General features: G+C 34.5%; 1 protein-coding gene across 1 annotated transcript; it reads right to left on the bottom strand.

Annotated features, from left to right (window-relative positions):
* Nucleotides 1–276: 276 nt before the first annotated feature.
* Nucleotides 277–27,175, bottom strand: LOC143061126 (inter-alpha-trypsin inhibitor heavy chain H3-like). Its single transcript, XM_076233686.1, has 8 exons — nt 27,145–27,175; nt 26,699–26,762; nt 23,821–23,931; nt 12,554–12,674; nt 11,078–11,366; nt 4,776–5,455; nt 4,167–4,266; nt 277–359 (listed from the first exon to the last, which is right to left on the bottom strand). The coding sequence occupies exons 1-8, from the start codon at nt 27,173–27,175 to the stop codon at nt 277–279; spliced, it is 1,479 nt and encodes a 492-aa protein (XP_076089801.1).
* Between the last annotated feature and the right edge of the window lie 757 nt (nt 27,176–27,932).

The following is a 27,932-nucleotide window of genomic DNA, read 5'->3' as shown; positions in this document are numbered from 1 at the left end:
TTTTGCTTCCCTTTATCATCAAATTAAAAAATGATATAAACTCAAGTTTACAAAAGCGAAAGCCAAATATTCATTGTTTATATGACTGGTACATAATGATAGACGGGTTAGTGTAACATTAAAAAAGAAAATACCCGTAATAAAATTGACTTTACTGATGGTTATCATACACATTTAATCTTTTACCTTTTAAGTTACAAAGAAAGGAAGCCGATGTGGTAGTAGTGGGTATTGTGGTTAATTGCATCACCGAAGGAATGAACATTGCAGGAGCCATCATTGGGCCTCTTGGGCTTCCTGGGCCTCCTGGGCCTCTTGGGCCTCCTGGTCCGCGCATAAACAGTGCCATGCTGCCAAGTCTACCAAAACCTGAAATAATCAGTTATGATTTGTGTATTCATTTTTCTTATTTTGATTGTTTAAAAATCCTTCTGTTGATAAAATCAGAAATAATAAAAACATAAATAATGAATGTGTCACAATGGACACAGATGATGCCTCTGCTAGCATATAACGTTATAAAGAGACATAACTCAAGAACTGTAAAAATGAAGCTGCCAAAATTTGAACTTAAATTGATTTAGTGGTAATAATCATTATTTTTACATTTCATTGAATTTAGTTGAGACAATCTTAGCTGTCAGATAACTGCGAGTACTCTCAGATCTGTTTCAATGTCTTTTTATTGTCGGGTGGCACAAGTACCCGGCCACGTTCACTTGCATTTTTGACCTTCTGATGAGTTAAGCCTTTTTCAACTGATTTTTATAGTTCGTTCTTATGTTGTACTGCTATACCACTGTCCCCGGTTAGGGGGAGGGTTGGGATCCCGCTAACATGTTTAACCCCGCCACATTATTTATGTATGTGTCTGTCCCAAGTTAGGAGCATGTAATTCAGTGGTTGTCGTGTGTTTATGCGTTACATATTTGTTTTTCGTTCTTTTTTTTTATTTAAATAACGCCGTTAGTTTTCTCGTTTGAATTGTTTTACATTGTCATATCGGGGCCTTTTATAGCTGACTATGTGGTATGGGCTTTGCTCATTGTTGAAAGCCGCACGGTGACCTATAGTTATTAATGTCTGTGTCATTTTGGCTCTTGTGGACGGTTGTCTCATTAGCAATCGTACCACATCTTCTTTTTTTATAATTAAGTTAAACTAAGAGAATCTAAAAAAATAGCATTTTTTCCATTTGTAAAGGGGCATAACCCTAGAATGGTAATTCAAGTGTTACGGAATGTTAAAGACTGCTTAAATTTATCAGTTGGAAGTAAAATTGAATATTGCATTGTAAAAAGCATTAGTTTTAGTTTCTATGGTCGGGTTGTTGTCTCTTTGACACATTCCCCATTTCCATTCTCAATTTTATAAGCATTGTGTATAAGTTTCATAACATTCGGTTTAGGTAAACTAAAGTAAGAGAACGGAAACCAACTTTGGAACGTACGTACAGACGGACAAGGGTTAAACTAAATGCCCCCTCCGCTACGGTGGGGGCATAACAAAAACTTTGCTTTCAACTTACACTTTCGATGGATGTGGCCTTGTCATAAAGCGCCTATCATATCATTTGATTTCAATACTTTTGGGAACTTGAGCTTTTCTGACGAATGTGTATCGAGAATAGTGGTACGGATGAACCAAATTTATAACGTTTTCAATTTATTGTCCCCGTGACCATTGCTTTCTTTTTATTTGTATTTGATTTCCTGTACTAATTGCAGATTAATACTGATAGACATCTTTTGAACATAATGATAACGTGAAAGAAGAAAAACATCTTTTTGGTCATATTATACACTATCATAATTAACAAATGCTGTTATTACACGTGTGAAGTTTATACAAAGACTTGAGTGGTATTTTATAACATTGGAATGATTAGATATATATAAAGTAAACCATTATAGCTCTCAGTACGGTCTTCATCACAGACTCTTTGCTCACACCGAACAGCAAGCTCTAAAAGGCCCCAAAAATTACTAGTATAAAACCATTCAAACGATAAAACCAACGGTCGAAGCTATATAAAAAACGAGAAAAGAGAATCTCTTATGAACCACATCAATAATGTACAACTACTAAACATCAGATTCCTGAAAAATGCAGCGGGTTTAAACGTTTTGATAGGTACCGACCTTCCCCCGTATCTGAAACAATAGTGTAATATCACAACATAGAAGGAATCACTATTAAATATCAAATCAAATGACTTAACTTAAACAAAAGATTTATTAACACCAGGGAAAATACACTGAACGAATAATTTTGATCGATGATACAATGTAAATACAAAATCTTTCAAATAGACGTTGCATATAAATAAAGGCAACAATAGTATACCACTGTGAGATTTTAAACAATTTAAAAAGTATATAACTTTGTACACATAGTGTCAATTATATTTTTTTTTTTAATTTTTTTTTTAATATTAAACATATTTTATTAACAATCACCTGTTACATCAACCCTCAGTTGCCCAGGGAAGCAACTAAGGGGGCCCCAATTTTTACAGTCTCATTTGTCGGTGAAAAATCAAATGAGAAAAAAAACTCCCACTATAAATGATTAACATCAACCTTTATAAATATTATCTATCCTTGTACAAATGTACATGTACCTGCAATCATTATCAATCTATATATCTATAACTCTCACCATATATAATTATTTGAATAAAGTATGTTTTTTATCTTCATTTATTTCTCACAAAGGCTACCTGTATTTATTAAGCAGTTTCAATTTTATCGTACATCAAGTCTTTTGTTATGTTAATTTCAATTACATTAAATGTCTGGTCGAGTGATCATTTACCACGTGCGATTTGTTAAATAGTACGTGTCAATTATTAATATACACAGGTAAATGAAAATAATTTTGCTGTAAGGTATACATTGTAAATGGAGAAATCTAGTTTCTTTTAAAAATTTACGTGTATTAATATAAACGTCACACAAATACGTCCCTGTTTGTGAGGTCGTACATTCGTATGACGCGCCGTTTATACTTCGTTTATGGTGTCCTTTTTTACTGTCGTTAGTTTAAACATATTTATTTATAGTGGATTGGGAAAGAAGTTTTGCAACTTATATTAACCCCTTTCCACTTTGCGGGTGCGAGTGCTGCCTTGTAGCGGCATTAGCCTACTCTATTTAGAAATCTACAAGGGTGTTTTTAACGTGCAAGATAATGGCTCTCTCTTAACACGGGTCAGCCATTTATCGTCCCCTTCTGATGGACTATCATCAGTAATGCAGGGGACATGTTCGTTGTTAATTTGTGGTTGACATGTTGTAATATACTATTATGTTATCTATATATATATATATATCTTTCTGTGTGTTCCTGCGTTTGTTTGTACTGTAATCCTGTGACGTAGTGTTGTCATTTTAGCAGTATTTTTACCATTGCCATATGGGCTTGAGGTTTGGCTAGTCATAAAATCCTGTTAAATCCACCATATTTTTCTTAAAATGTCCTATACCGAAACCGAAATAAGACAGATGTTATTCAATAGTCCGTATCTAAGTATGTTGGCGTTTGTTTTTGTTGCAGGTCAGTGTTGTTTTCCTCATATATTTAATGTGTTTTCCTCGGTTTTAGTTTGTAACACAGATTTCTTTTCGTTTGATCATTTCATGACTATTGAACAGAGATATACTACATTTCTTTGTATTTTTAGGTGAAGAAATTGAGACGTTATATTACTCAGATTAAAGTCTTGTGAATCTTGTTTTTGTTTCACATTTTGTAAAATGTTGCATGATTAAAATACTTCTTAGTACCCTTTCGTGCAGGGAATCCGTTTAAAGATTCGTTCAATGTATAAGAATAAATCTTGCGTCAGTACAGTTGTTGTTTATTGATTAAAACTACTTTAAATGTACGGAATATAGTTTTGAAAATTAAAAAAAAAAGAATGATCAAATTAATTGCAATAGTCACTCAATGTACATCTTTTTAATTCTACTAATGTGTTTTAAATTCAGTAATGTTTTTTATATATATTCTTCAATAAAGATAGATGATATGCTTGTTATAACTATTGAATAAAGCTTACCTGAGAAGTTTATTTACAAAGGTACGGATTGAGAATTTTTTCCCGCTTTATGCTTAAGAAATTCCACATTTCCTTTAAACTCATTTAATTATGGAAATCTTACCAGATTGTCCTTGTAGTTCTGGTCGACGTAGTTGTGGCGTTGGTCGGCGTAGATTTGGCGCTGTGACAACCATAGAGGTGAAGGGTGTTACAAACTGGTACTGAAAGTATAACATGTTAGTCAAAGTTAGCGAATGTTGCTGTATTGTTCGAAATTAAAATCAGTGGCTACATGTCTAGCTTAAGGATATGATGTTTATTTGAACTTAAAAAGTGGCTTTTTAGACTAATTGATCATACTAAAGAAATAATAGTTCCTTTTTTATTATGATGCAAAAGCTTTACGAAATGAAATATTCATTTGTCAAATTATTACTTACTCTCTGCTTTAATGATATTGCTTCTCGTTTCAAAACAACAAAATGAATATGAAAAACTGCTTTGTCTTAGAAATTATGCTTGTTTATATTCCGATTTACAAAATAATAAATTATGAGACAATAATTTAAGTTGCAACATGACTCGTGTTGCTCTCTATATGTCTTTTCAGGTTTTTTTTTTCTTTTTGCTCGGTTGATATTTCACTAACGCATTACCTCATCTGCTGTTAGAGGATTACAATTTTCTTACTTTCCACTTTAATAAAAAAAAAAAAGATCAAATGACTTACTTGTAATGCCAAATCTATAATCTTAGCTTTAATACGATTCTTTTCTATGCTTGTTATATCACCTTCTAATTCACGTATTAATTGTTTAATTGTCAAATATGCCCACATGTTTTCTGTTATTGTTGAAAAGTCAGCATCCGTCGTTAATGCAACAAGATCAGGAACAGGTCTAGGTCTCCAAATTAAGTCTATATAACCATTATTCCAACCTCTAACTCGTGGTTCAATTTTAGAATTCTTCGATTTCAATCGCCCAGCAACTATCAATTCTGAACCACCAAAATAGAACGGAAAATAAAATTTTGTAATTGTACCATAATCAATATCTCCCAAATATTCGAAGGTTACATTTTTTAAAAGAGCAGATGATATTTCCGAATATAATCCTTCAATCTGCAAAGCAGCATCCGAATCTTCGTAAATTTTTCTCGCAAATCCATTGTTTTGTGTAGACATCCGTTTAAGAAAATTGAGATTAACATTATTTCCAAAACCTAAACTGAATATAGGAAGTTTTGCTTCATTTGTTGTTCTAACGTTCCTCAAGATTAAGTCAATGTCTGTTTCTCCAGAGGTTGGAACTCCATCAGTCAAAAACATTACGATGGAAGATGTTTTAGTATTGAGGAAACTGGTCAACAGCTTTATTCCATCTATTACGGCTTGGTTGATGTCTGTGCCTAAAAGTATACGTTAAAGTAGTAACAATTTATGATTTATATGCAGAATTAATAGAGATTATAAAAATTTCATATTTTCAATAATCTGGTTTAATTCAATCAAATATTTGTGTGGGTGTGTGGGTGTTGCAGCCTGTAGCTCATTGCCATATTCGGCATGGCCATAGAGGGCGCTCGCAGCTTGAATCAGAATTTTGGAATTCCCGTATCAGCTTGAATTAGAATTTTGGAATTCCCGAATCGGGCACTTGTTAATTTGCTGTCGACTAGAAAGCAGGTGTTACACAAATTAGTTAAACTTTTAAAAGAAAAAGAAAAGATGCCAAACAAGAGAAATGCCGTAGGATCGCCATCAAGGGCCATGGGAAAGAAGAGAAGAACGGCTAACAGGACAGGCGGACAGATAATGCAGAACGAGGAAATAACCCAAAAGAAGGACGGAGCTGGCCGGAGAAGAATTGCAAAAAAAACACAAGGGGTCGGACACGTGGTGGCAGAAGGACCGGTGGAAACTACTGATTTTTCATCAGGTAATGAGTCGGAGGAGGAAGCACGAGCGTTCACCTCTTTAAGGCACGACCCGTTACACAAAAAATTTGTAATTGCAAATAATTCCATTGATTTCACTCCTTCACAAGAATCTAGCATTCATGACACGTGCCTTTTAAAATTAAGGAAAAAATTTGGGAGGGAAAGTTTATTGAGCTGCATTCTCTTTTGAGAACGCAAAAAGCAATGGAAGAGGTGGACGAGGGCGATTTGAAATTAAAAAAGGGAAAAATTTGCATTGAAAAAAGATCGTCGAGTGTTAATTTGTCCATAAATGAATGGACTTCAGCATTCATGGTTTTTATGAGTGTCTACATTGAGAAATACGGCACACGGGTACAGGAATTGTTAAAATATATGCGCGATATAAGACTAGCGGCAACGAGGTCAGAAAACTGGGCCACCTATGACGAGCAATTTAGGCTAAAAATAGAGAAGAATCCAAATTTATCTTGGGGAAATATACACGGTGAATATTGGCTATTACACATCACATCTCCCATAGTACAAAACAGCGTGTCAGTGCAATCACAGGGTTAAAGGACAAATACACAACATCCGCTAATCTGATGATTATAAATTCCTAACTGTCAGTATTAATTATAAGCCGATTCAACTATAAATTAGTGATAACGTATAATGTAAACATAACCAGACAAGGTCGTTAAACACTTCCATTTGTTTGTTGTTAACATAACAATCCTCCCCCTTTTAATTAAGATGATCAAGATAAACAAGATTAATCTCCAGTGAATGAAAGCAATAAATTCAATTTGCACTCAATTGAACTAAATAGCTACACGTTTTAATGTTCAATTATGAAATCCTAAACCTACAGTTATATCACTGCACTAACTTAATTAACCACAATTATTTACAGTCATATATGTTTTCAATAAGTCTCTATCAGTCTGGTGCCTTTCTTACTCTTTATGTGCGGTGCATAACTATAGTATCATTAGCATCTTCAATTGTTCTATTTTCGGTTATTTCAGTTTGTTCGGATTCATTGTTATTTTCAGATTTTTCGGTATCGCGAGTGAATTACATGTTGGTTAGGTTATTAATTCAGTGTAAATATCAGATATGGTAATTTCAAGTATGTTTGGTATGTTTTTATTTTCCTGCGGTATGAAGTTACGAATCTGAAAAATATGTCACTTCTAGATAAGTTACTGTTCCGAGTTTATGAACGATAGCTCCTTGTTTCCACTTGTTATTGTCTCTATAGTCTCTTTAAGATTTGAACTCCCTACTGGATGCAAAAAGAATATTTGTTTTTACCATCTCCCCATTTTATTATTATTCTCTGTGGAGCTATTGATTTGACATATTTAGAATTGACATCAAATGGTTTAATTGAAAATGAAAAAATGGTCTACCCTACGTAACCAGGCTTTATTTAAAAAGGTTATTATAATATGGCCTTTATTGCTACAGTACGTCTGGCATGTTGCACCCTTGAATGTGGGTGCAATAATAGAACAGAACAGAAAAAGAGTGATTTAGTGGCCAAAACTCTTTGTTACGGAAAAGAGGGGTAAAGCTATATTACATGAGAACATTAGGGCAAGTGAAGTGTCTTTATACAAAACAAATGGAACTTATTTGTCACAAACTGGAAATCAGGTTTTCTTGAATAATATACAAGGGTTTGTGTAGGGGGGTGTCGGTCCTACGCACAACATAATCAACTTTTCCTTAGAGTCAATAAAGAAAATTTTGTTGAGGTGAGAACCCATGTCAGATTTGGAAGCTGACTTGGGCTCTCATGTGGCGGTCCAGGGAGACTGGTAGTGATTGGGGGATTATTTCACTCGGCCCTTGCTCTGGGCCTGACAAGTTATAAAATTTGCAGGTTTGGAAAATGTGGTTAGTGGTAACGGTGTGGTCTACAGATGGGTGACTCTGGGACCTCCTCCACCTCATCTCATAGAGGGGAGGCCTACACCTGCCAACAGGTGGGGCGCTAACTGGAGCATTGGTAATACGAGTGTTTTCCCCGGTCACTCCCCATGGTAGGTGGTGGTGTAACCGTGTTTAACTACCAGGGGTTTTATGACACTATGTCAACATAGGTCAGCTGATAGCCATTGTGTGTAGGTAATCAGTAGTCACCCTGGCGCCTCAACAAAATATCATAGAATACTCTGTAGCCAAAGTATTGCCAAAAAGTAAAAAATGTATATTCTAGTCATGAAAATGTAAATACAAGTTGGTGTAATAAAATGTATGTTTAATTCAAAGGATTGTTTTTGTATAAGTTGTTTATGAATTACAGAGGATGGAACCTCTACACAAATGAGTATAATATACAGAAAGTCTTGAGTTAGTATTTGGTATTTGTGAATTATAATTCACAACAGAAAAAGGGAGACAACTCTTGATTAAGTTTTAATATGTTTAGAAAATACGTCAACAACTCTGGATCGTTGTTTTTCATCTCATTGTTATTCGTTCAGTATTGAAATAGGGTCTTCATATATGAGTATTGCAATTAATAGAGATTATAAAAATTTCATATTTTCAATAATCTGGTTTAATTCAATCAAATATTTGTGTGGGTGTGTGGGTGTTGCAGCCTGTAGCTCATTGCCATATTCGGCATGGCCATAGAGGGCGCTCGCAGCTTGAATCAGAATTTTGGAATTCCCGTATCAGCTTGAATTAGAATTTTGGAATTCCCGAATCGGGCACTTGTTAATTTGCTGTCGACTAGAAAGCAGGTGTTACACAAATTAGTTAAACTTTTAAAACCCGCCCGCCCTCCCTATGAGAATAGTTGCTGCTGTTTTTGTTTTATATTTTCAGGCATCTGTTTGCTGTATTTGATTGGCATATTATGGTTACCAGTATCCAAGCAGGACCTTCATAGTATTGGACCAATACAGGATAATTTCGAATAAACTTGCGTTTCTATGAATTGGACATTTCTGTTATTAAGCACTTTATTAACATATTATGGACTATTGTGATTTGAGCATCCAGCATTAATTTTAGTTTTTATTAATTAACAATTATATTAATTGGAACGAAAACAAGACATTTTTAAAAAATCAATTATCTTCTTTTATCCTAAGGCGCAGAGTCAATTTTGAATGGGGGGAGGTCCAGGGAGACTGGTAGTGATTGGGGGATTATTTCACTCGGCCCTTGCTCTGGGCCTGACAAGTTATAAAATTTGCAGGTTTGGAAAATGTGGTTAGTGGTAACGGTGTGGTCTACAGATGGGTGACTCTGGGACCTCCTCCACCTCATCTCATAGAGGGGAGGCCTACACCTGCCAACAGGTGGGGCGCTAACTGGAGCATTGGTAATACGAGTGTTTTCCCCGGTCACTCCCCATGGTAGGTGGTGGTGTAACCGTGTTTAACTACCAGGGGTTTTATGACACTATGTCAACATAGGTCAGCTGATAGCCATTGTGTGTAGGTAATCAGTAGTCACCCTGGCGCCTCAACAAAATATCATAGAATACTCTGTAGCCAAAGTATTGCCAAAAAGTAAAAAATGTATATTCTAGTCATGAAAATGTAAATACAAGTTGGTGTAATAAAATGTATGTTTAATTCAAAGGATTGTTTTTGTATAAGTTGTTTATGAATTACAGAGGATGGAACCTCTACACAAATGAGTATAATATACAGAAAGTCTTGAGTTAGTATTTGGTATTTGTGAATTATAATTCACAACAGAAAAAGGGAGACAACTCTTGATTAAGTTTTAATATGTTTAGAAAATACGTCAACAACTCTGGATCGTTGTTTTTCATCTCATTGTTATTCGTTCAGTATTGAAATAGGGTCTTCATATATGAGTATTGCAATTAATTTCTCTCATATCAGAGTTATATGACAAACCATTAACACTTCTCCAATAAATAAGTTTTTGAAAGAATTATTATCAAGATACATTGTACTCTTTCATTTTTTTTATTTACAAAAAATATATAGATTAAGTAATGAAGTTTAAGCGAATTATGTACTCTGTCGGCGGTGGGATCAATGTCGGGCGATGCCCACCTGCATAACAAGAGTGCTGTTACCTGCATATTTCTGGAAAACGTTTCGAACAGTGGTATACAAAGGTTGCCTTTATTTGCTAATGAACTTGTTTGTTATAATTACAAATGAAACTTGATTTTGTGTATAACCTTCTATTGAAGTATGTACTAATCATAAATGAATATGTTAATGTCAGTAGCAATACTTGGTTTTATTTACTACATAGTTTTAGCTTTCGTATTTGTTAGCAACATCCATCTTATGTTTGCAATGTATACTGTAGTTTTAAAACAAAAATAAAATCATATACAAAAAATCAATAATTTGTAATCTGGTTAAAACCTTAAGTAAAGACCTTTCGATGTGATACTATTAAATTTAGATAGTAAGACTTTCAAGAAATTAAATTTCTTTTTTACTTTAATTTTGGTAACTTTATTTATGTCACATTCATTTTCTAAACGGTAAAAATAAACGAAAACAAATAAATTTAAAAAGCAGGATATTTCATTATTTTGAAAGTGATACTGTTTGAAAAATAATGTTAAATAAAGGAATAATAGATTTATAAATGAAAGTTGTCACTAAGTTTTACACAAATGTTTTGAAATTTATGCAGTCAACTTTATTTTTGGTAAATGCACTGTACATTTTTGTCGTCAAAGTTAATGCCAAAAACTAACATTTTTTTCAAAATGTTTGACATTTTTTTCAAAATGTTTGACCCTCAATCTAGACTGCAGAATATTGTATGTTTGATTATCATGCAGTATTTAGTTTTTGTAAACATGATTAGTTTGCTTCTAACATCTAACTGTTTAACCTATTTTAAGTAAAGCAGAAAACTTGGTTGTTAAAAGAGTGACCACTTATGAATTCACCGGCATTCTCCATTGAAACAAAGCAGAACTCGTTGCTTGGAAAGAATCAAAAACTTTGAGTAACATTTAGGGTGATTGACATGAATTAAAGAACAACTGTGTCACAATGTTCATCTGAAATAAAATGAAAAAATCAGGTGCTAATTTGTTCTCGTCTTTTTCTGAATTAATAGTTTTTCGTAGTTTACCTCCTCTTGCTGTGATTGCCTTCACAAATCTCCTAGCTTTATCAAAGTTTACCACTGTTCCTTCTAACATTGTATTGTCTGCTAACCAATCAAATTTGTCGTCGAAGAACAAAATGTTTAGTCTGTCTTCTGGTTTCATATCTTTTAAGATTACGGCCATTGCATTTTTCAGTTGCTCAATTTTCCGTCCCGACATAGATCCACTTCTGTCTAGAACAAACATTACATCCTTTGGGAGTGGTTCTATATCCTTAGGAGCAAATAAATGAACGAAAAATCCATTGACTATCTGAAATTATTAAGTTTGTGTTTAATACTCTTCAAAGGGTTGCCGACGGAAAGCATGCTACTCGCATCAAATTTAGTATCGGAATATCAACTCTGTAAAAAATCACACTCATAAGTGTTCTTTCGACACTTTATTTACTGTACATCAAAGCGATTTAAACTAGAATACTTCGGTATCTTCAGCTAAAATTGCACGCATAAATGTTATACATGATACTGAACAAATATTTGTAAAAACATTCAACGCCGATTAATATGGTAAATTTCCGGTGACATTAAATGTTTTAATTTGACCACCAACTAAATAAATGAACTCATCATAGATACCATGATTGAAATTTTGTATTTGCGCCAGACGCGCGTTTTGTCTACAATAGACTCATTTGTGACGCTCGAATAAAAAAAAACTATTAGGCCAAATAAACTACGAAGTTGATATGCATTGAGGACCAAAAATTCCGAATTGTTTTGCAAAATATAGCTAAGGTCATCTATTCTGGAGGCAAAAAGGCCAGAGTATTTCAAAAGTCATAGATTTGTAAACAGTTAATTTATAATTTAGACCATATAAATCATAATTCATGTCAAACCAGAAGTGTGGACTACTGTACAAGTACTACCATTGGTTGGGTGGGACTGCTGGTACCCCAGCGGGCTCATAGATTCGAGGATGAAATAATGTGCTCCACACGCGCATTTTGTCTATAAAAGTCTCATCAGTGACATACGAATCTAGAAACAAAAAATGTATATGATAATTTATAAGTCTTATTCATTTTCTTTTACAGTGAAGTAACCTCTTCATTAGGAAATATAATATATTCAATATATATCATGTCACCTCCGATTTACAATTTCACTTATTTTGCAAATCATATTGTAAAAGGTGTTTCATCATTATGAGGCAATTCGATTGAATGGGAACATTTATCAAAGACGAACCTATACATGACGCAAGCACCACAGGGATTCGAGTGTCATGTTAATACAAAATGTATCAAATGATCTCGTTAGGTTTTTTTTCTAGCAGGCGTCATTTGTCTATGTATTGAGAATCCATTTAAGCTGAAAATAAAAATGCACAATCAAAATTAAAAAAATCAATCTAATCATTTATATATGATATCATTTGTATATATATATATCATGTGATTATGAAATTGTTAAAGAAATGCATAATGACTTTACCAGAACATCTCCTGCATCTTTGTCCCTAGTTACATCATATTTCACTGTGAACTGTCCAGAGATACCTTGTTCTGACATTGCCTTCTGATCATCAAGACTTGGTGCATATCTTATAGTGTACCTCGAAGGAGAGATACGTTTAAATTTAACAAATTTACTTATATCTGAAACAAAAAAAAAGAATATTCGGCAAAATGACAAATGTATTTGAACAACATAGTTGCTACTAACAGAAAGCAGCATTGTGTATATCAATTTAAAGTTATTTGTAATGACTCGTCCGTAATTATTTCATGATGTTTCCGAAAGTTGACTTACATTTACTATCTTCTTCGTTACTTTCCCCTCTTTTGTAATTTCCCCTTATTTACATGCTCACGTTGATGATTCAGCATCATTTATTGATATATCTGCCAGATTCCGGCACAGTGTAAGTTTATAACATATTGACAATTTGAAGAACTGTTTATTGTAAACATATATAACATGTATTGTGTTTTGATGACGTATAAAACGTTGGGTAAATGACAATGATGACAAATATGCCACGTCACCAGATTATTTGTTTTATTGTTTCACAACCGTTTGTTATTACTTGTAAACACACAGATACAACATTTACACTATAAAAATGTTCTATAAACATTCAAATACCCTTTTTGGTAATTTTTGTATGATTCATAGCACCCCCCTCATTTCGTTATTTTTAAAGTATGGAAAGCAATTCGTGTCATAATTTGCATACATAATTTTTGATACTTGTCGAGTTTTCAACACATTAAAAGCTGTACACACCAGTTTTGACTCACAGTTATGTTACAAACTTGATATATTGTTAATACTTGTATTTTTTATGTGAATGTATGGAACACAATTAGTGTCATAAGCCAACTTTGTATTTTTGTATGTTTTGGCAAATCTTTTTGATTGATAGGTTTTATATTGAGTTTTTATTTGTTCTTTCAGCTTTTTACCGTTTACGTTTGATGTTCACGTTCAGTTTGGAGTTATACTTACCTGTCAACATTTGTAATCATTCATTGAGCACCAGCATACCTTTGTTATTCATGCTACATTGTGTTAATAGAGTGGATTATATGACAATAAATAAAACGGTTATCTTTAATGAAGTCCATTATTTAATGCCCGCAAAGAATAGATGGGAGTCATTACAGTAAAAAGACTAAGGAGATTTGACTGGCTAGTGATATAACTTACCCGGCATTCAAGATGGCTGGTATAGAAGACAATACTGACTCTGCGTCAAGTACTACATCCGAGATGATCAACACTGCGGATACCGATAAAAGATTACGCACACTTACTGAGAGTGGTAAAGAACTTTTTGAAAACAAACAAAGAAAATTTCTGTTGAAAATGCAAATCGTAAAAAGTGACCTTCAGCTTTTAGCAAGAAACATTGAACCGTATTCAAATGAGTTAACATTATTACAGGAGCTAAAAACAGAATTCATGAGTGGAACTGTACGTTATGACACAATTTGTAAAGAATACTTTCTTTCGAGGACTAACACTGCTGAAGGCATGGATGAAGTTCATAAACTATCAGGTGAAATGCAAGATTTTACGCAATTTGTGGAAACAGAAAGTAAACGAATGAACACATTCATTAATGAGTTACGTGCTATAGAGAGAGAGAATTCCTTAGCTAGCAGAAGTTCTAGGAAAAGCCACTCATCCAGAAAAACACATAGTTCCTCCTCTTCATCAGTTCTTGCAAGAGCAAGGGCCAAAGCTGAAGCTGCAAAGGTGAAAGTTCATTTTGCAGAGAAAGAAACTTTATTATTGAAGGAGAAGGCTCTTATAGAAGAGAAAAGGTCGATAGAATCAGAAAAAGTAGAACGCAAGAAGGCCGACATTGAAGCCGATTTAGACCTGCTTTCTCGACAGAAGGAAGCAGCAGCAGTTGAAGCGGAGGCTAATGCTTTGCAAAATGAATGCGATGAAAATATGTCACAAGTGTTGCCTGATCAACCACCGCTTGATTCGAAATCAAAAACTGCTGCATATATTAATCATGTTCAGAAACAAATTAGTTCAATTGAGATCGACAAAGAAAACACTGATGCATTTCATATCGATAAAGAAAACAAACATTCAACTCATATCGATCAAGAAAACACACATGTCAGTGGAAAATTAGACCCACACGCCAACTCGTTCATTCCAAGAAAAAATATTATTGCAGATACGCATGTGTCAGATAATCATCCTTATCCGAGTGATAGAACTCTTGCTACTGATTTCACACGTTTCTTGCTAAAACGTGATCTCTTAATGTCAAGGTTCAATATTTTTAATGACAAACCCGAGTATTATCCATCTTGGAAGGACAGTTTCAAGAAAATAGTGAAAGAGATTGATGCAGATTCAAGTGAGGAAATAGACCTATTGTTAAAGTGGACTGGTCCTAGTTCTAAAACACAAGTTCAAAGTATCAAAGCTGCGAATACTAACAATCCGTCAAGAGCTCTAAAGCTAATCTGGGAGAGATTGAATGAAAGGTATGGTAGCCCAGAGCTTATCGATAGTGCACTCAAGACAAAACTAGCAGCTTTTCCACGCATTACAAACAAAGATTATTTTAAGTTGTATGATCTGTCAGATATCTTGTCAGAGATATCATCCGTGAAAGAAAATGACAATTACAAGGTTATATTTTCCTATTTTGACTCATCAGTTGGTGTAACACCAATCGTAGCTAAGCTTCCATATCAGCTTCAGGAACGATGGACTACTATGGCCGTTAATTATAACGATAAAAACAAAACAATATATCCGCCATTTCATGTATTTGTTCAGTTTATTCAGCAACAAAGTAAGGTAAAGAACAATCCAAGTTTTTTATATGACAGTCAACAGGCAAACACTGGTTTTAAGGATAAACTACCAACAACAAAAGGGAAACTTAATGACGTTCGTACCAGGAAAACAGACTTCGCTGAAACAAAAAATGAGAGGAGTCAAAGTGTGGATCCACGTGAGAAATGTTTGATTCATGGTACAAACCATACACTTAATGATTGTAGAACATTTAAATCAAAGCCAATACAAGAACGTAGACAATTTTTAAAGTTGAACAAATTATGTTTCGGATGTTGCTTGTCAGTATCACATTTTAAACGGAACTGTCCTAACGCAATCAAATGTGGGGAGTGTGGAAAAACAGATCACCCTACAGCACTGCACATAAAAAATCGAGATCAACAGTCTACAGAGCCATCAGGTCATGGCGGGGAGCCTGTTGATGTGGAACATGAAGTTCAAACTCCTATACAATCAGCATGCACACGTACAGATTTGCATGGATAAATTTGGTGGCAAATCATGCGCAAAGATAATACCGGTAGAAGTGTATCGTAGTGACAATCCTGATAGAAGGCTAAAAGTATATGCTTTAATGGACGATCAATCGAATAGGACTTTAGGAAAATCGGAACTCTTCGATTACTTTGGATCAACGAGTGTCTCTGATTTTACCTTGTCAACATGTTCCGGAAAATCTCAAGCATCTGGTCGAAAGCTTAGTGGTTTAGTCGTCGAGTCATTAGATAAACAAACTCAATTACATGTGCCTGACATTTTAGAGTGTAACCTCATTCCAGATTCTAAAGACGAAATACCTACTCAAGAAGTTGTTTTGTTTCATAATCATCTCAGTGATCTCGTGGAATTTATCGAACCTCTTGACGAAGAGTCCGAAATATTGCTCTTAATTGGACGTGATCTCATTTCTGCTCATCACGTGCTTGATCAAAGAATTGGATCTGGGAATGCGCCTTATGCACAAAAACTTCCTCTGGGATGGACAGTTATTGGTGAAACTTGTCTCGGAAAACTGCACTATCCAGACGAAACTCGTGTTAAAAAGACATACTTACTTTCTTCCGATAGAATATCGATATTTCCACCGTGTACAAGTGAACTTAAAATTGATGAAGTGCGTACACTTGAAGTTAATGAAAGTGCATACGACAACATTGGCAAAGATGTGTTTATTCGCCGTCCTGATGATGATAAACCTGGACTGTCTCGTGATGACAGAGAATTTATAGAATCTATGGATACAAACTTTTGGAAGGACTCACGTGGCAATTGGTCCGCCCCATTACCGTTTCGACAAGATCGTCAAGTTCTACCAAATAACAGAAATCTAGCATGGAAAAGAGCCAAAGGTCTAGATGCAAATCTTCGCAAAGATCTTCAGAAGCGTGAACATTTCTTCACTTTCATGAATACAATTCTAGAAAAGGGTCACGCTGAGAAGGCCCCACATATCAACGATGATCAGGAACAATGGTATTTGCCAATATTCGGGGTTTATCACCCCAAGAAACCTGGGAAGCTTCGTGCTGTGTTTGATTCCTCTGCACAATTTGATGGCGTGTCTCTTAACAATGTGTTGCTTAGTGGACCAGATTTGACGAATAATCTAATCGGTGTTTTGCTCCGCTTCCGTAGGGAGCAAGTGGCCATCATGGGCGATATAGAACAAATGTTTTACAGTTTTAAAGTTGATTAAAAACACAGAGACTATCTACGATTTTTCTGGTACACCGACAATGATTTTGACAAACCTCTAACAGTGTATCGCATGTGTGTGCACGTATTCGGCAATAGTCCTAGTCCTGCAATTGCGTCATACGGACTTAGAAAAACTGCCATGGAAGGAAAAAATGAGTTTGGCTCCGATATGCTTGATTTTGTCACTAGAGATTTCTACGTTGATGATGGTTTAACTTCGAAACCTTCTAGCGCCGAAGCAATTGATCTCATGAAGAGAACTAAGTCAGCTTTAAAATCTATTGGTAACATTCGACTACACAAGATATCTTCAAATGTTGAGGAAGTTATGCATTCGTTTGATAATGAAGATCTTGCAAAGAGTCTTAAGGATCTCGACCTAAGTTCCGATATTCTTCCAATACAACATAGCCTTGGTATGAACTGGGACCTTGAAACTGATACTTTCATGTACTACATCGATAGAGATGTCAAACCGTATACTCGTCGAGGATTATTGTCAACAATAAACAGTATATTTGATCCTCTTGGATACTTAGCGCCAGTAACTATTAAAGGAAAATTACTGCTCAGATCAGTTATGACAGGACAGATCATGTGGGATGAACCGTTACCGGAAGAGGTTTACAACGAGTGGGAATCTTGGAGAACGTCACTCTTTGATTTGGAAACAGTAAAATTCAAAAGGATGTTTGTACCTACTTCATTTACTTTAGCAAAAACAAGGAAGATACACATTTATTCCGACGCATCAGAGAAGGCAATAGCCGCAGTTGGTTACATACAACTAGATGACGATAAGAATTTTGGTTTTATTATGGGAAAGGCAAAAGTTGCACCCAGTCACACTCATACGATTCCACGCTTAGAACTATGTGGAGCTTTGCTAGCAACAGAAATAGGACAAACAATATCCGACCAGTTAGATATACCTTTGTCTGATATTCACTATTATACCGACAGTAAAGTTGTACTAGGGTACATCTTCAATTCATCACGACGATTTTACAATTATGTTTCAAACCGTGTTGCGAAAATCCACACAGTGTCAAATTCCGAGCAATGGTCTTATGTGCATACAGATGGCAACCCAGCCGATCTGGCAACTCGATCAATAATTCCTTCGAAATTAGAAAATAGTATATGGCTATCTGGTCCGGTGATAAAAAAGGACGCCGATCAAACTATTGAAAGATTTTCTCTCATCAATCCTGACACAGATAACGAAATACGTCCTGACATTACAACTAGAAAAACAACGAGTCTCGAGAAACTCTCCTTAGGATCACAACGATTCGAAAGATTTGGAAACTGGAAGTCACTTGTTAGATCAATTGCGCTGATAAAGAACTTTCTTGTTAATAAAATCTCAAAAGAAACTAGGTGTCGATTCAGGGATGCAGAGATGTTCGTTGTTGGAGTTGTGCAAAACGAGATCTTTTCAGACGAAATTGATTGTATTAAAAATGGCAGGCCACTACGTGGAAATAGTGCACTGTTGCAGTTAAGTCCATTTATTGACAATGAAGGCATTCTGCGTGTTGGTGGGCGTATCAAAATGGCAAATGTACAACCCGATGAAAGGAATCCAATCTTAATACCTAGTAAACATTGGATTGCAACTTTAATAATACGGTACTTTCATCAAAAGATAAAACACCAAGGAAGACAATTTACATCAGGAGCTATACGAACAGGAGGATACTGGATAGTAGGTGAAAAGCGTCTTGTTTCATCAATAATTTACAAGTGTATATCTTGCCGCAAGCTTCGAGGGCATACCGAACAACAAAAAATGGCTGACTTGCCTGAAGACCGTGTGATCCCTGAAACACCATTTACATCTATAGGGATTGACACCTTTGGACCTTGGTCCGTCATAAGCCGACGCACTAGAGGTGGCGTTGCGAACGCAAAGCGTTGGGCCATCATTTTTACATGTCTAGTCACAAGAGGTGTTCACCTAGAAGTAGTAGAGGAAATGACTTCCTCGTCATTTATTAACGCCTTCAAACGTTTCATAGCTATTCGAGGGGAAGTAAAACTAATTAGGTCTGACAGAGGTACTAATTTCGTCGGAGCCACTGACCAACTAGGTATTGATAGTATCAATGTAGAAGATGGACCAATAAAGGAACATTTATATGATAATGGCATAGAGTGGCATTTTAATTCACCTCATTCATCTCATATGGGAGGTATATGGGAAAGAATGATAAAAACAACGCGATCAATCCTGGACTCTATGTTATCAGAACTTCCTGGAAAAGAACTATCACATGAAGTGTTAGTAACATTGTTAGCGGAAGTGTCTGCGATAATTAACTCCAGGCCTTTAACATGTGTACCTACGGACTCTGATGAGCCATTAACTCTCACACCTAATCTTATCATCACTCAAAAGCCTAGTGTATTAATTCCAAAGGATGTGTCATTCGATTGTAAAGACATGTATTATGCACAGTGGAAGCGTGTACAATACCTTTCAAACGTTTTCTGGAAACGTTGGCGAGTGGAATACTTGCAAACTTTACAATGTCGACAGAAATGGACCCAAGAAAGAGAAAACATTCAAGAAGGAGATGTTGTGTTGCTCAAGGACAATCAAGTTAATCGCTTAAGTTGGCCAATGGGAATAGTCACTAAAACATTCCCTAGTGCTGACAATTTAGTACGTAAGGTAGAAATTCGTATAGTGCGTACTGTGGACAAAGACTGTGTAAAACCAGCTTTCTTCGTTAGACCAGTGACAGAACTTGTGCTATTGTCAAGAACTTATGAATAGTGTAGTGGCATAAATAGCATGCCAGACGGGGAGTGTAATGACTCGTCCGTAATTATTTCATGATGTTTCCGAAAGTTGACTTACATTTACTATCTTCTTCGTTACTTTCCCCTCTTTTGTAATTTCCCCTTATTTACATGCTCACGTTGATGATTCAGCATCATTTATTGATATATCTGCCAGATTCCGGCACAGTGTAAGTTTATAACATATTGACAATTTGAAGAACTGTTTATTGTAAACATATATAACATGTATTGTGTTTTGATGACGTATAAAACGTTGGGTAAATGACAATGATGACAAATATGCCACGTCACCAGATTATTTGTTTTATTGTTTCACAACCGTTTGTTATTACTTGTAAACACACAGATACAACATTTACACTATAAAAATGTTCTATAAACATTCAAATACCCTTTTTGGTAATTTTTGTATGATTCATAGCACCCCCCTCATTTCGTTATTTTTAAAGTATGGAAAGCAATTCGTGTCATAATTTGCATACATAATTTTTGATACTTGTCGAGTTTTCAACACATTAAAAGCTGTACACACCAGTTTTGACTCACAGTTATGTTACAAACTTGATATATTGTTAATACTTGTATTTTTTATGTGAATGTATGGAACACAATTAGTGTCATAAGCCAACTTTGTATTTTTGTATGTTTTGGCAAATCTTTTTGATTGATAGGTTTTATATTGAGTTTTTATTTGTTCTTTCAGCTTTTTACCGTTTACGTTTGATGTTCACGTTCAGTTTGGAGTTATACTTACCTGTCAACATTTGTAATCATTCATTGAGCACCAGCATACCTTTGTTATTCATGCTACATTGTGTTAATAGAGTGGATTATATGACAATAAATAAAACGGTTATCTTTAATGAAGTCCATTATTTAATGCCCGCAAAGAATAGATGGGAGTCATTACATTATTCTTTTGTTGTATGTAAGTGTTGAATTTTCTTTACTTTTAGACGGCAAAGAAAAGTATTCTTAAAAAATGTAAATATGCACCAGATTTAAACAGCTCTCTCATGAACATTTATTATGCCTTTTTTTTCTCGTTGTTGAAGGCCGTACTATTAACTATAGCTGTTAATTTCTGTGTCATTTGGTCTCTTGTAAAGAGTTGTCTCATTGGCAATCATACCACATCTTCTTTGTTACATATTTGACGTCCCGGATTGAACAAACATGTTTATGTGTTCTGTCAAGTCAGTTGTTGTGGAAATAAAATCATACACAAACACTAAAAATTGAACAAACATTGCATCTGAAGTTTTAGCTTTGATAAAGAAGGCACGGAAAAAATTGCTTATCGAATTAAAGCCCTGATAAGACAGATACTACATTAACAGAAAGTACGCAAACAATTAAATGCCAGTCACACATCTCTTTACGGTGTAAAAAGGTTATAATTTCACCATTTTGTTCGTGTGTTGTTTTATTTAGTTAAGAATGTTTTACATATACGAAGTGATACTTTTTTCGAATGCTTTTAAAAACAATTGAAACAAGCGAATCTATGAGCTACTGCTCACTAATGATATCCCGGCCGCTCAAAGTATACATAAGCAGGAAGTTGTAAAGTGATGAATCTGAAAACGTATCACACGGTATAGCTGACTCATATAAATCCTGAAACCAAATTTCAGAAATCTTTCAGAATATAGTTTCTGAGAAAGATGCGACGAAATATATTAATTGACGGACGGACGGACAGAAGAAAAACAGTATACTCCACTTTTTTAAAGCGAGGGGTATAATTGCTCTCAATAACTATGACGCATTTGTTTCAGTATTGTTCTGAGTAGTCAACAAAAAATAGTTGAGGCAAATCAAAAATAGACCCCCACCCTTAAAAAGGTAACAATTGGCCATTGAAAAACGTTTATTAAACTTTTGTGCTATATCCTCTTTCTGACAAAGGTAACAGCTATATTTGATTATAATTGGGTAGACATTTCAAAAAGTGGTCATTAATGTCTGTTATGTATATTCTTTTAAAAACAAAATTGATTTCTTTCAGTACCCTTTCTTTTATTTTAGCAATAACCATGTTAATATATCGGTCGAAATATAATATTACTAACAAGAATGCAATGAAAATTAATGAGCCTAAATATGATATGAATTGATCCAGCATTGATGATATATTTTATCATTTGGAATAGTATTACCGGTATATGTTTGTGGGTTTTGTTTTTTTCAGTATCTTTTTAGCTTTAATTGTAGTTTTTTTATGGTGTTGGACGATTTTGTTATCTGATTTTTTTTCAATGTGAACCACGGAAAGTTTGTCACGTTGATATTTATTCTTTGTTCAGTGAAAAGGTAAAACTGTTATTAAACTGTTCTAAGTTGATACTTTGTACAGGTTGTTGTTCCACATGATTGTGTAAGCGTGTAGTGTGATTAGAGCTATGGGTTTTCTATCACCGCTGGCTAGCCTGCATTGCAGTTGAAAAGAAAGCTGAGTGTGTAAGTCTTTCTGCCAGTACATAGCCTCTACACTATTCAAGACTTCTACAATGCACCCTTGCGACAGCTCATGGTAACTATGTACTAGCATTCTAGGCATTATTGTAGGGGATCTTGGAACAGCAATGGCCCAAGAGAAGCAGTATGTAGGCCAATTGTCGCGTGGACACGCCCTTGTACTCATCAACCTTGTCTCAACTATGGGTAATTAGTACCACTGCCTTGTGGTAAGATCTTGAAAGCTCAAAGGCTATGGAAGCAGACCCAGAAAGAAAAGCTGGGGAGATGGAACGCATCAGCCATGGCAGGCAATCGTCTCTGGGAAAGAAAACCCAGATAGTAAAACTCTATCCTGCAGGTAGTAGGTTTCTCGCATGGCTAATCACCTGGAAGGGGAAAATGAAGCAGCTGAATACGAAAAGTATCAGTGGCCTCATGTGTAAGTAAGCACAAAGAGGATTAAGTAATTAAGTAAGTTGACATCTTGCTGTATAGTTTAGTTACTAAGTGTCATCACACTAACTGACTTACCTATATCAGTGTCGCCTTCTAAGGGTGGAACTGATAGATTTACAATATCTCTAGATTCACTTATGAATACTTTAATTTCAAAATCTTCTATCGGTTGACCAGGATCTACATAAATCACGTGATGATATGATCCAAGGGTTCGTCTCAGCAATTCTTGATATTTAAGTTTGAACACAACTAATGCATTTTTCTGGATGTTAACGAGAATGTTAAACTTGTTTGAAGTTCTTGGACTGTAATGAAAGTATATCATCGTTTTTTATTGATAAAAACTGAATATAACCTGAATTTCACGTTTTTAAGGAGTTTTTGTTTCGTTTTTCGTTTTTCTTTTTTTTTTCTCAATCTCTAATATAATTTGTAATCAAAAGTCAACAATTTTGACACTATTCTACTGACTTTAAATTGCTGAACTCGACTAAGATGATTGTTTACCGTTACAAACATAATCATGTCTTTCTGGTCACTTTTTTCTTGTTCATTCGTTAACTTTTTACTATCACTATTGTATTGTCTCAGTAAACAAAACAAACAAAATATAACCTCGGTTTTGACAGGTTAGAAATACAATTAGCAAGACTACGTAGACAGTCACCGAGGGCTCAATACAATGGAAATGTAATTGATAACAGTATTACCCGGATAAATGTGTATGAACGAAGAAAGACAACAACTGTCATTTCCATACGAACAATGGGCATCTTAATTCACTTCGTAAGTAAAAAGTATATTATAGTTTGGCTTGTATAACTTTATTTATTAAACGATTTAAAAACATGAAATATAACGACATCATGGTTGTTGATTTAAAAATTAAATTAAATTAGATTAATTTGTAGCTGGACGTTCGGTAGTTATCATCCAGTGGAATAAAGTTGGTTTTTTTTTTAACAAAATCGGGATTATCCACTTACGAAGCAGCGATGTGTCCAGCACTTTCTCCACGACTCTTTGCTTCTTCAAACTGTTGCTTGGCTTTTTCTTTCTCCTTCACATCTCCAGCATACCTTTTGCCTCCAATTTCCCTTCGGATATATTTTTTTTTTGTAAATGATATGATATGAAAATAAGAAGATGTGGTATGATTACCAATCACAATCTTTCTACAAGTGACAATAAACAAATATAGGTCCCCGTAAATAAACCCATACCACATAGTCAGCTATAAAAGACCCCAAAATGACAGATGTAAAACAATCAAATGAGAAAACAAACAGCCAAATTCATATCTAAATTAATAAACCAAAAATGCGAGAGAAAAAAACTAGTTCTCTTACTTGTATTTGTAGTATGATACATTTTCATCAAGGAGACATATAACATTGGACACTTTTAATTTGCAAAACACTCTTTTGCAAATCTGCCGCCGCCTTTCCTTAGAGCTACAGTGTCGCGTGTATAACCAAAATGTGCAGATTTACATGGGAATCAATAATTTCATTGCTTTTCTGCTGTAACTATTATATATAACTTACAATTTGATTTAGAAAAACATGGGATTTTCAATATCCCATGGGACAGGGCGAAATCCCATGCGATTAACCATTATCCCATGGGATTTTGCTTAAATCCCATAGGATTGTTTTGGGTCCCATGGGATATTTGTAGTCCCATGGGATATGTGTTGTCCCATTTGACAAAAAAAATCCCATGGGACAAAAAAACATGGGACTTAATTATCCCATAACACAAAATAAAATATTATGGGATTCAAATTATAATTATACAGTAATGTGTATGTTACAATGAATTCTGATTTGTAGTAAATTGTTATAAGATGAATCTTTTTAGTTGAATATCTTTATTTCCTTCGAAATATAAATGCAATATATTGTTTTATAACTGTTCAAAACTAAACTTTTAAACAACAAAGCAGATAATGCAAGTATCAATATATGTTTATTTATGAATTCTAGAATAGTTTTTAGAAACACAATTATTTCCCATTTGAAATCAATGAAAACTCTTTTTTTATGCTTACATTTTTTAGTAGCTTTTTACAAGAGTAATTTTTCAAAGTAATAGTTTCTTATCATCCAGGTTCCTTCGAGTGCTTCATATTGGTAAATCGTGTCGTCTGTAGTCACAGACAAACACTGCAGTACTTACATGTTTTATTTATGTTTTAATAGAAATAATACACAATGTCTATAAAATGTTGAATTAGGCAGTTTGTTTGTTTGTGATTAATGGCTACCTGTATAATCTTCTTTTTTCTATAATTTTATAAATTCGATGAGTGGCCAATCGAAGTACAAACGACAGTGCATTCCAAAGCAATTTCGAAATAGATAAAGTAAAGAACAAAATTATATCCATGACTTACATTGTAAAGGCCGTTATAAATGCTGCGTCTGGTAAAGTCACGTCAAACAAGACCTCCGACGCTATATCATTGACGTTAAGGATCTTAGCTTCAACTACAGTTGTTGCAAATCTGAAGTAGATATCCGATGTTATATGCATCGACTTTATCTCTGGTTTTAAGGCCTGTTAAGAGACAAATGACGTTTGCGATAAGTGAATATATCTATAATACTAAAATAACGAGGTCCAATAGACAACTTTCGAGTTCGATGCATTTCCGTCAAAAACTCTGGTTTTAGTGAACGTCATTTGTGCGTTTAGGGGCGTCGTCACTTCCATTCTAATGTTGAGCGAGTGGTTGGAAAACTATAATTCTATAGTGTACAAATTATTCGGCAAATTGAATTCTCAAAATTGACAATCAACACTGCTATCATTAGGGAATTGTCATTTAGTACCTACAGAACAACCATATTTCTAGTTTATCCTGCACAATGACAATCACTAATACGTTTGATGAACGTTAATAGTGCAGGGATATAGGCGAGCCCCTCTATCTGGTAAATGCCGTCATAAAGGTGCGCATATTTGTCGAGTTTTTTCCGGTGACGGATGAACTCGAAAGTGGTCTATTTATCAGCCGTCATGGGGTAAAAACGACAAATCTTTATATATTGTTAATATAGGACAATGGTGTTGATTAAAAATTACACCACTCCAAACCCTTTTGTCTTCCACATAATTAATATTGCCAATAATTAACAAGTTCCGGGTCGAATCCGATACCGATACCAATAGTATATTCACCTGTTACATATTAACTTATCTGAACGTTCTGCATCTGACAGGCGCACCACCAAACGGTGTATTTGGGATTTTCCTATATACACGGGTCATAATCACAGGGTTGACACTACTAAATTCAATCATTGTCACATTGTTCCCTATTGTAGTATTTTAATCAGTATGACTTTCTTAGATGACAATACGAATACTAAAAATCTGGACTTAAAATAAGGCGTATAGGTACAGTTTTCAATGTGTTAGCCGGTATGACGTAAAACAGCGAATCAAAAAGTTAAACTTTATTTTTAACTAATATTGAACAATGCTGTTGATAATAAAATACTCCATTCCAGGCCCATTTGTTTTCCAAATAATTAATATTACCAATAATTGATAGGTTCCAGGTCGACGGGTTCAAACAGAAAGATTTTGAAAGCAGAGAAAACTATGCATCTTATAATCGACATGACTTTATCAGATGACAATACCAATACTAAAATAAGGCATACGCATAGTTATATATTTTAATTCAGTCACGGACCCGCGATATCACGGGTGTGTTCTAGTATATACATATTTATATACTAATATTGGACAATGAGGTTGATTGAAAATTACACCATTTCAGGCCTTTTTGTTTTTCACATAATTAATATTACCAATAATTAACAAGTACCGGGTCGAATCCGATACCTATACCAATAATTAATTTCACATGAAGTTTCCGGTTCTAGATTTTGTTCATTATTCTTCCCTCCACTGTCTGGAGTACGATTACTATATTGTAGTTAGAAAACCAGGATGATTTCAAACAGAAATATTTTGAAAGCAGAGAAAACTGTGTACCTTATAATCAACAGGACTTTATCAAATGACAATACGAATACTAAAAATCCAGGCTAAAAATACGGCATTGTTACTTTTCTTCAGACACGGACCCGCGATGTTGCGGGTTTGTTCTTGTTTATATATATATATTAACGTTTTTGTCAATATTTAATCAACAAGATTCAATGCAGTATATTAATAAATCTTTTACTGTAACTTTTTACTTTAAGAAAGGAGATAAACGAAATTTGATAATTAAGATTACTGTAAATGTTTTTTTAGTTCTATTTAATTTATCCAAGATCATCCCAGTTTACCATCATCAATTGTTGTTTCTGATTTTTCCATTGTATTTTACGAGTTACCTTATATGGATCGCATTAGCTTGTAGAAACTAACATTTTCTTACTACAATTCCACAGATTGGGCCATAGTTATAAATGTTGTTGCGGAAAAAATAAAGTTCATTTTTGTTGTAAGCATAGGGTCCTAGAGTTATTATAACCGGCAGACGCAGTTCTGCAATTCGTGATGAAGTTGCGCAGAGGCGTCCAATTCTCAACCCCAGTGGTCTGCGGATGGACTTTTCGTACAAATAGATACACCTTACATTTCTGCTCTCCATGTTGAAGATAAAGGCACGTCTCTCTATAATCTGAGAGAGAACAGCCGACCTCTTGTTTGAGGATACTGAAAAGAAAATTAAAATCATTAAAAACCAACCTGTGAATTTTTCAGTATGACAAGTAACATCATAAACAGCATATAATGAAACTTTAACATCTCTGTTGTCATCATGATCATTGTATGTGAATGCCACAATCATTACACGTGTGCAGATGATTTGAAATGGTATTTCTGAGAAGTTTTGATATTCATTAATTCTTGTAAGCTCATCTAATACTTATTGGTGACATACTATCATTTCCTGGTAACACAGCATGTTACTTCATATTTACATAATAATAATAGGGATTTATAAACAAATTATGTGTATGCATCATCATATTATAGTTTGTTCAATAATGTGAAATAATCTGTTACTTATGTCATGCATATATTGTATATAAATACAAAACTACGTGAGTATTTTGCGTTTCAATAT

The sequence above is a fragment of the Mytilus galloprovincialis genome, chromosome 1, assembly GCF_965363235.1.
Source record: "Mytilus galloprovincialis chromosome 1, xbMytGall1.hap1.1, whole genome shotgun sequence".
NCBI classification, from domain to species: Eukaryota; Metazoa; Mollusca; class Bivalvia; order Mytilida; family Mytilidae; genus Mytilus; species Mytilus galloprovincialis.
This window is presented reverse-complemented; position numbering and strand designations above follow the sequence as displayed.

Excerpts from the sequence above, each read along its gene's own strand:
- LOC143061126 (XM_076233686.1), bottom strand. The coding sequence starts at position 27,175 with ATGGAAAAATCAGAAACAACAATTGATGATG. Across the intron at positions 23,932-26,698 it reads TCATGTGAAATTAATTATTG|GGAAATTGGAGGCAAAAGGT; the intron begins GTATAGGTATCG and ends ATATATCCGAAG. Across the intron at positions 12,675-23,820 it reads GCTGGACACATCGCTGCTTC|GTACACTATAAGATATGCAC; the intron begins GTAAGTGGATAA and ends CTCTCCTTCGAG.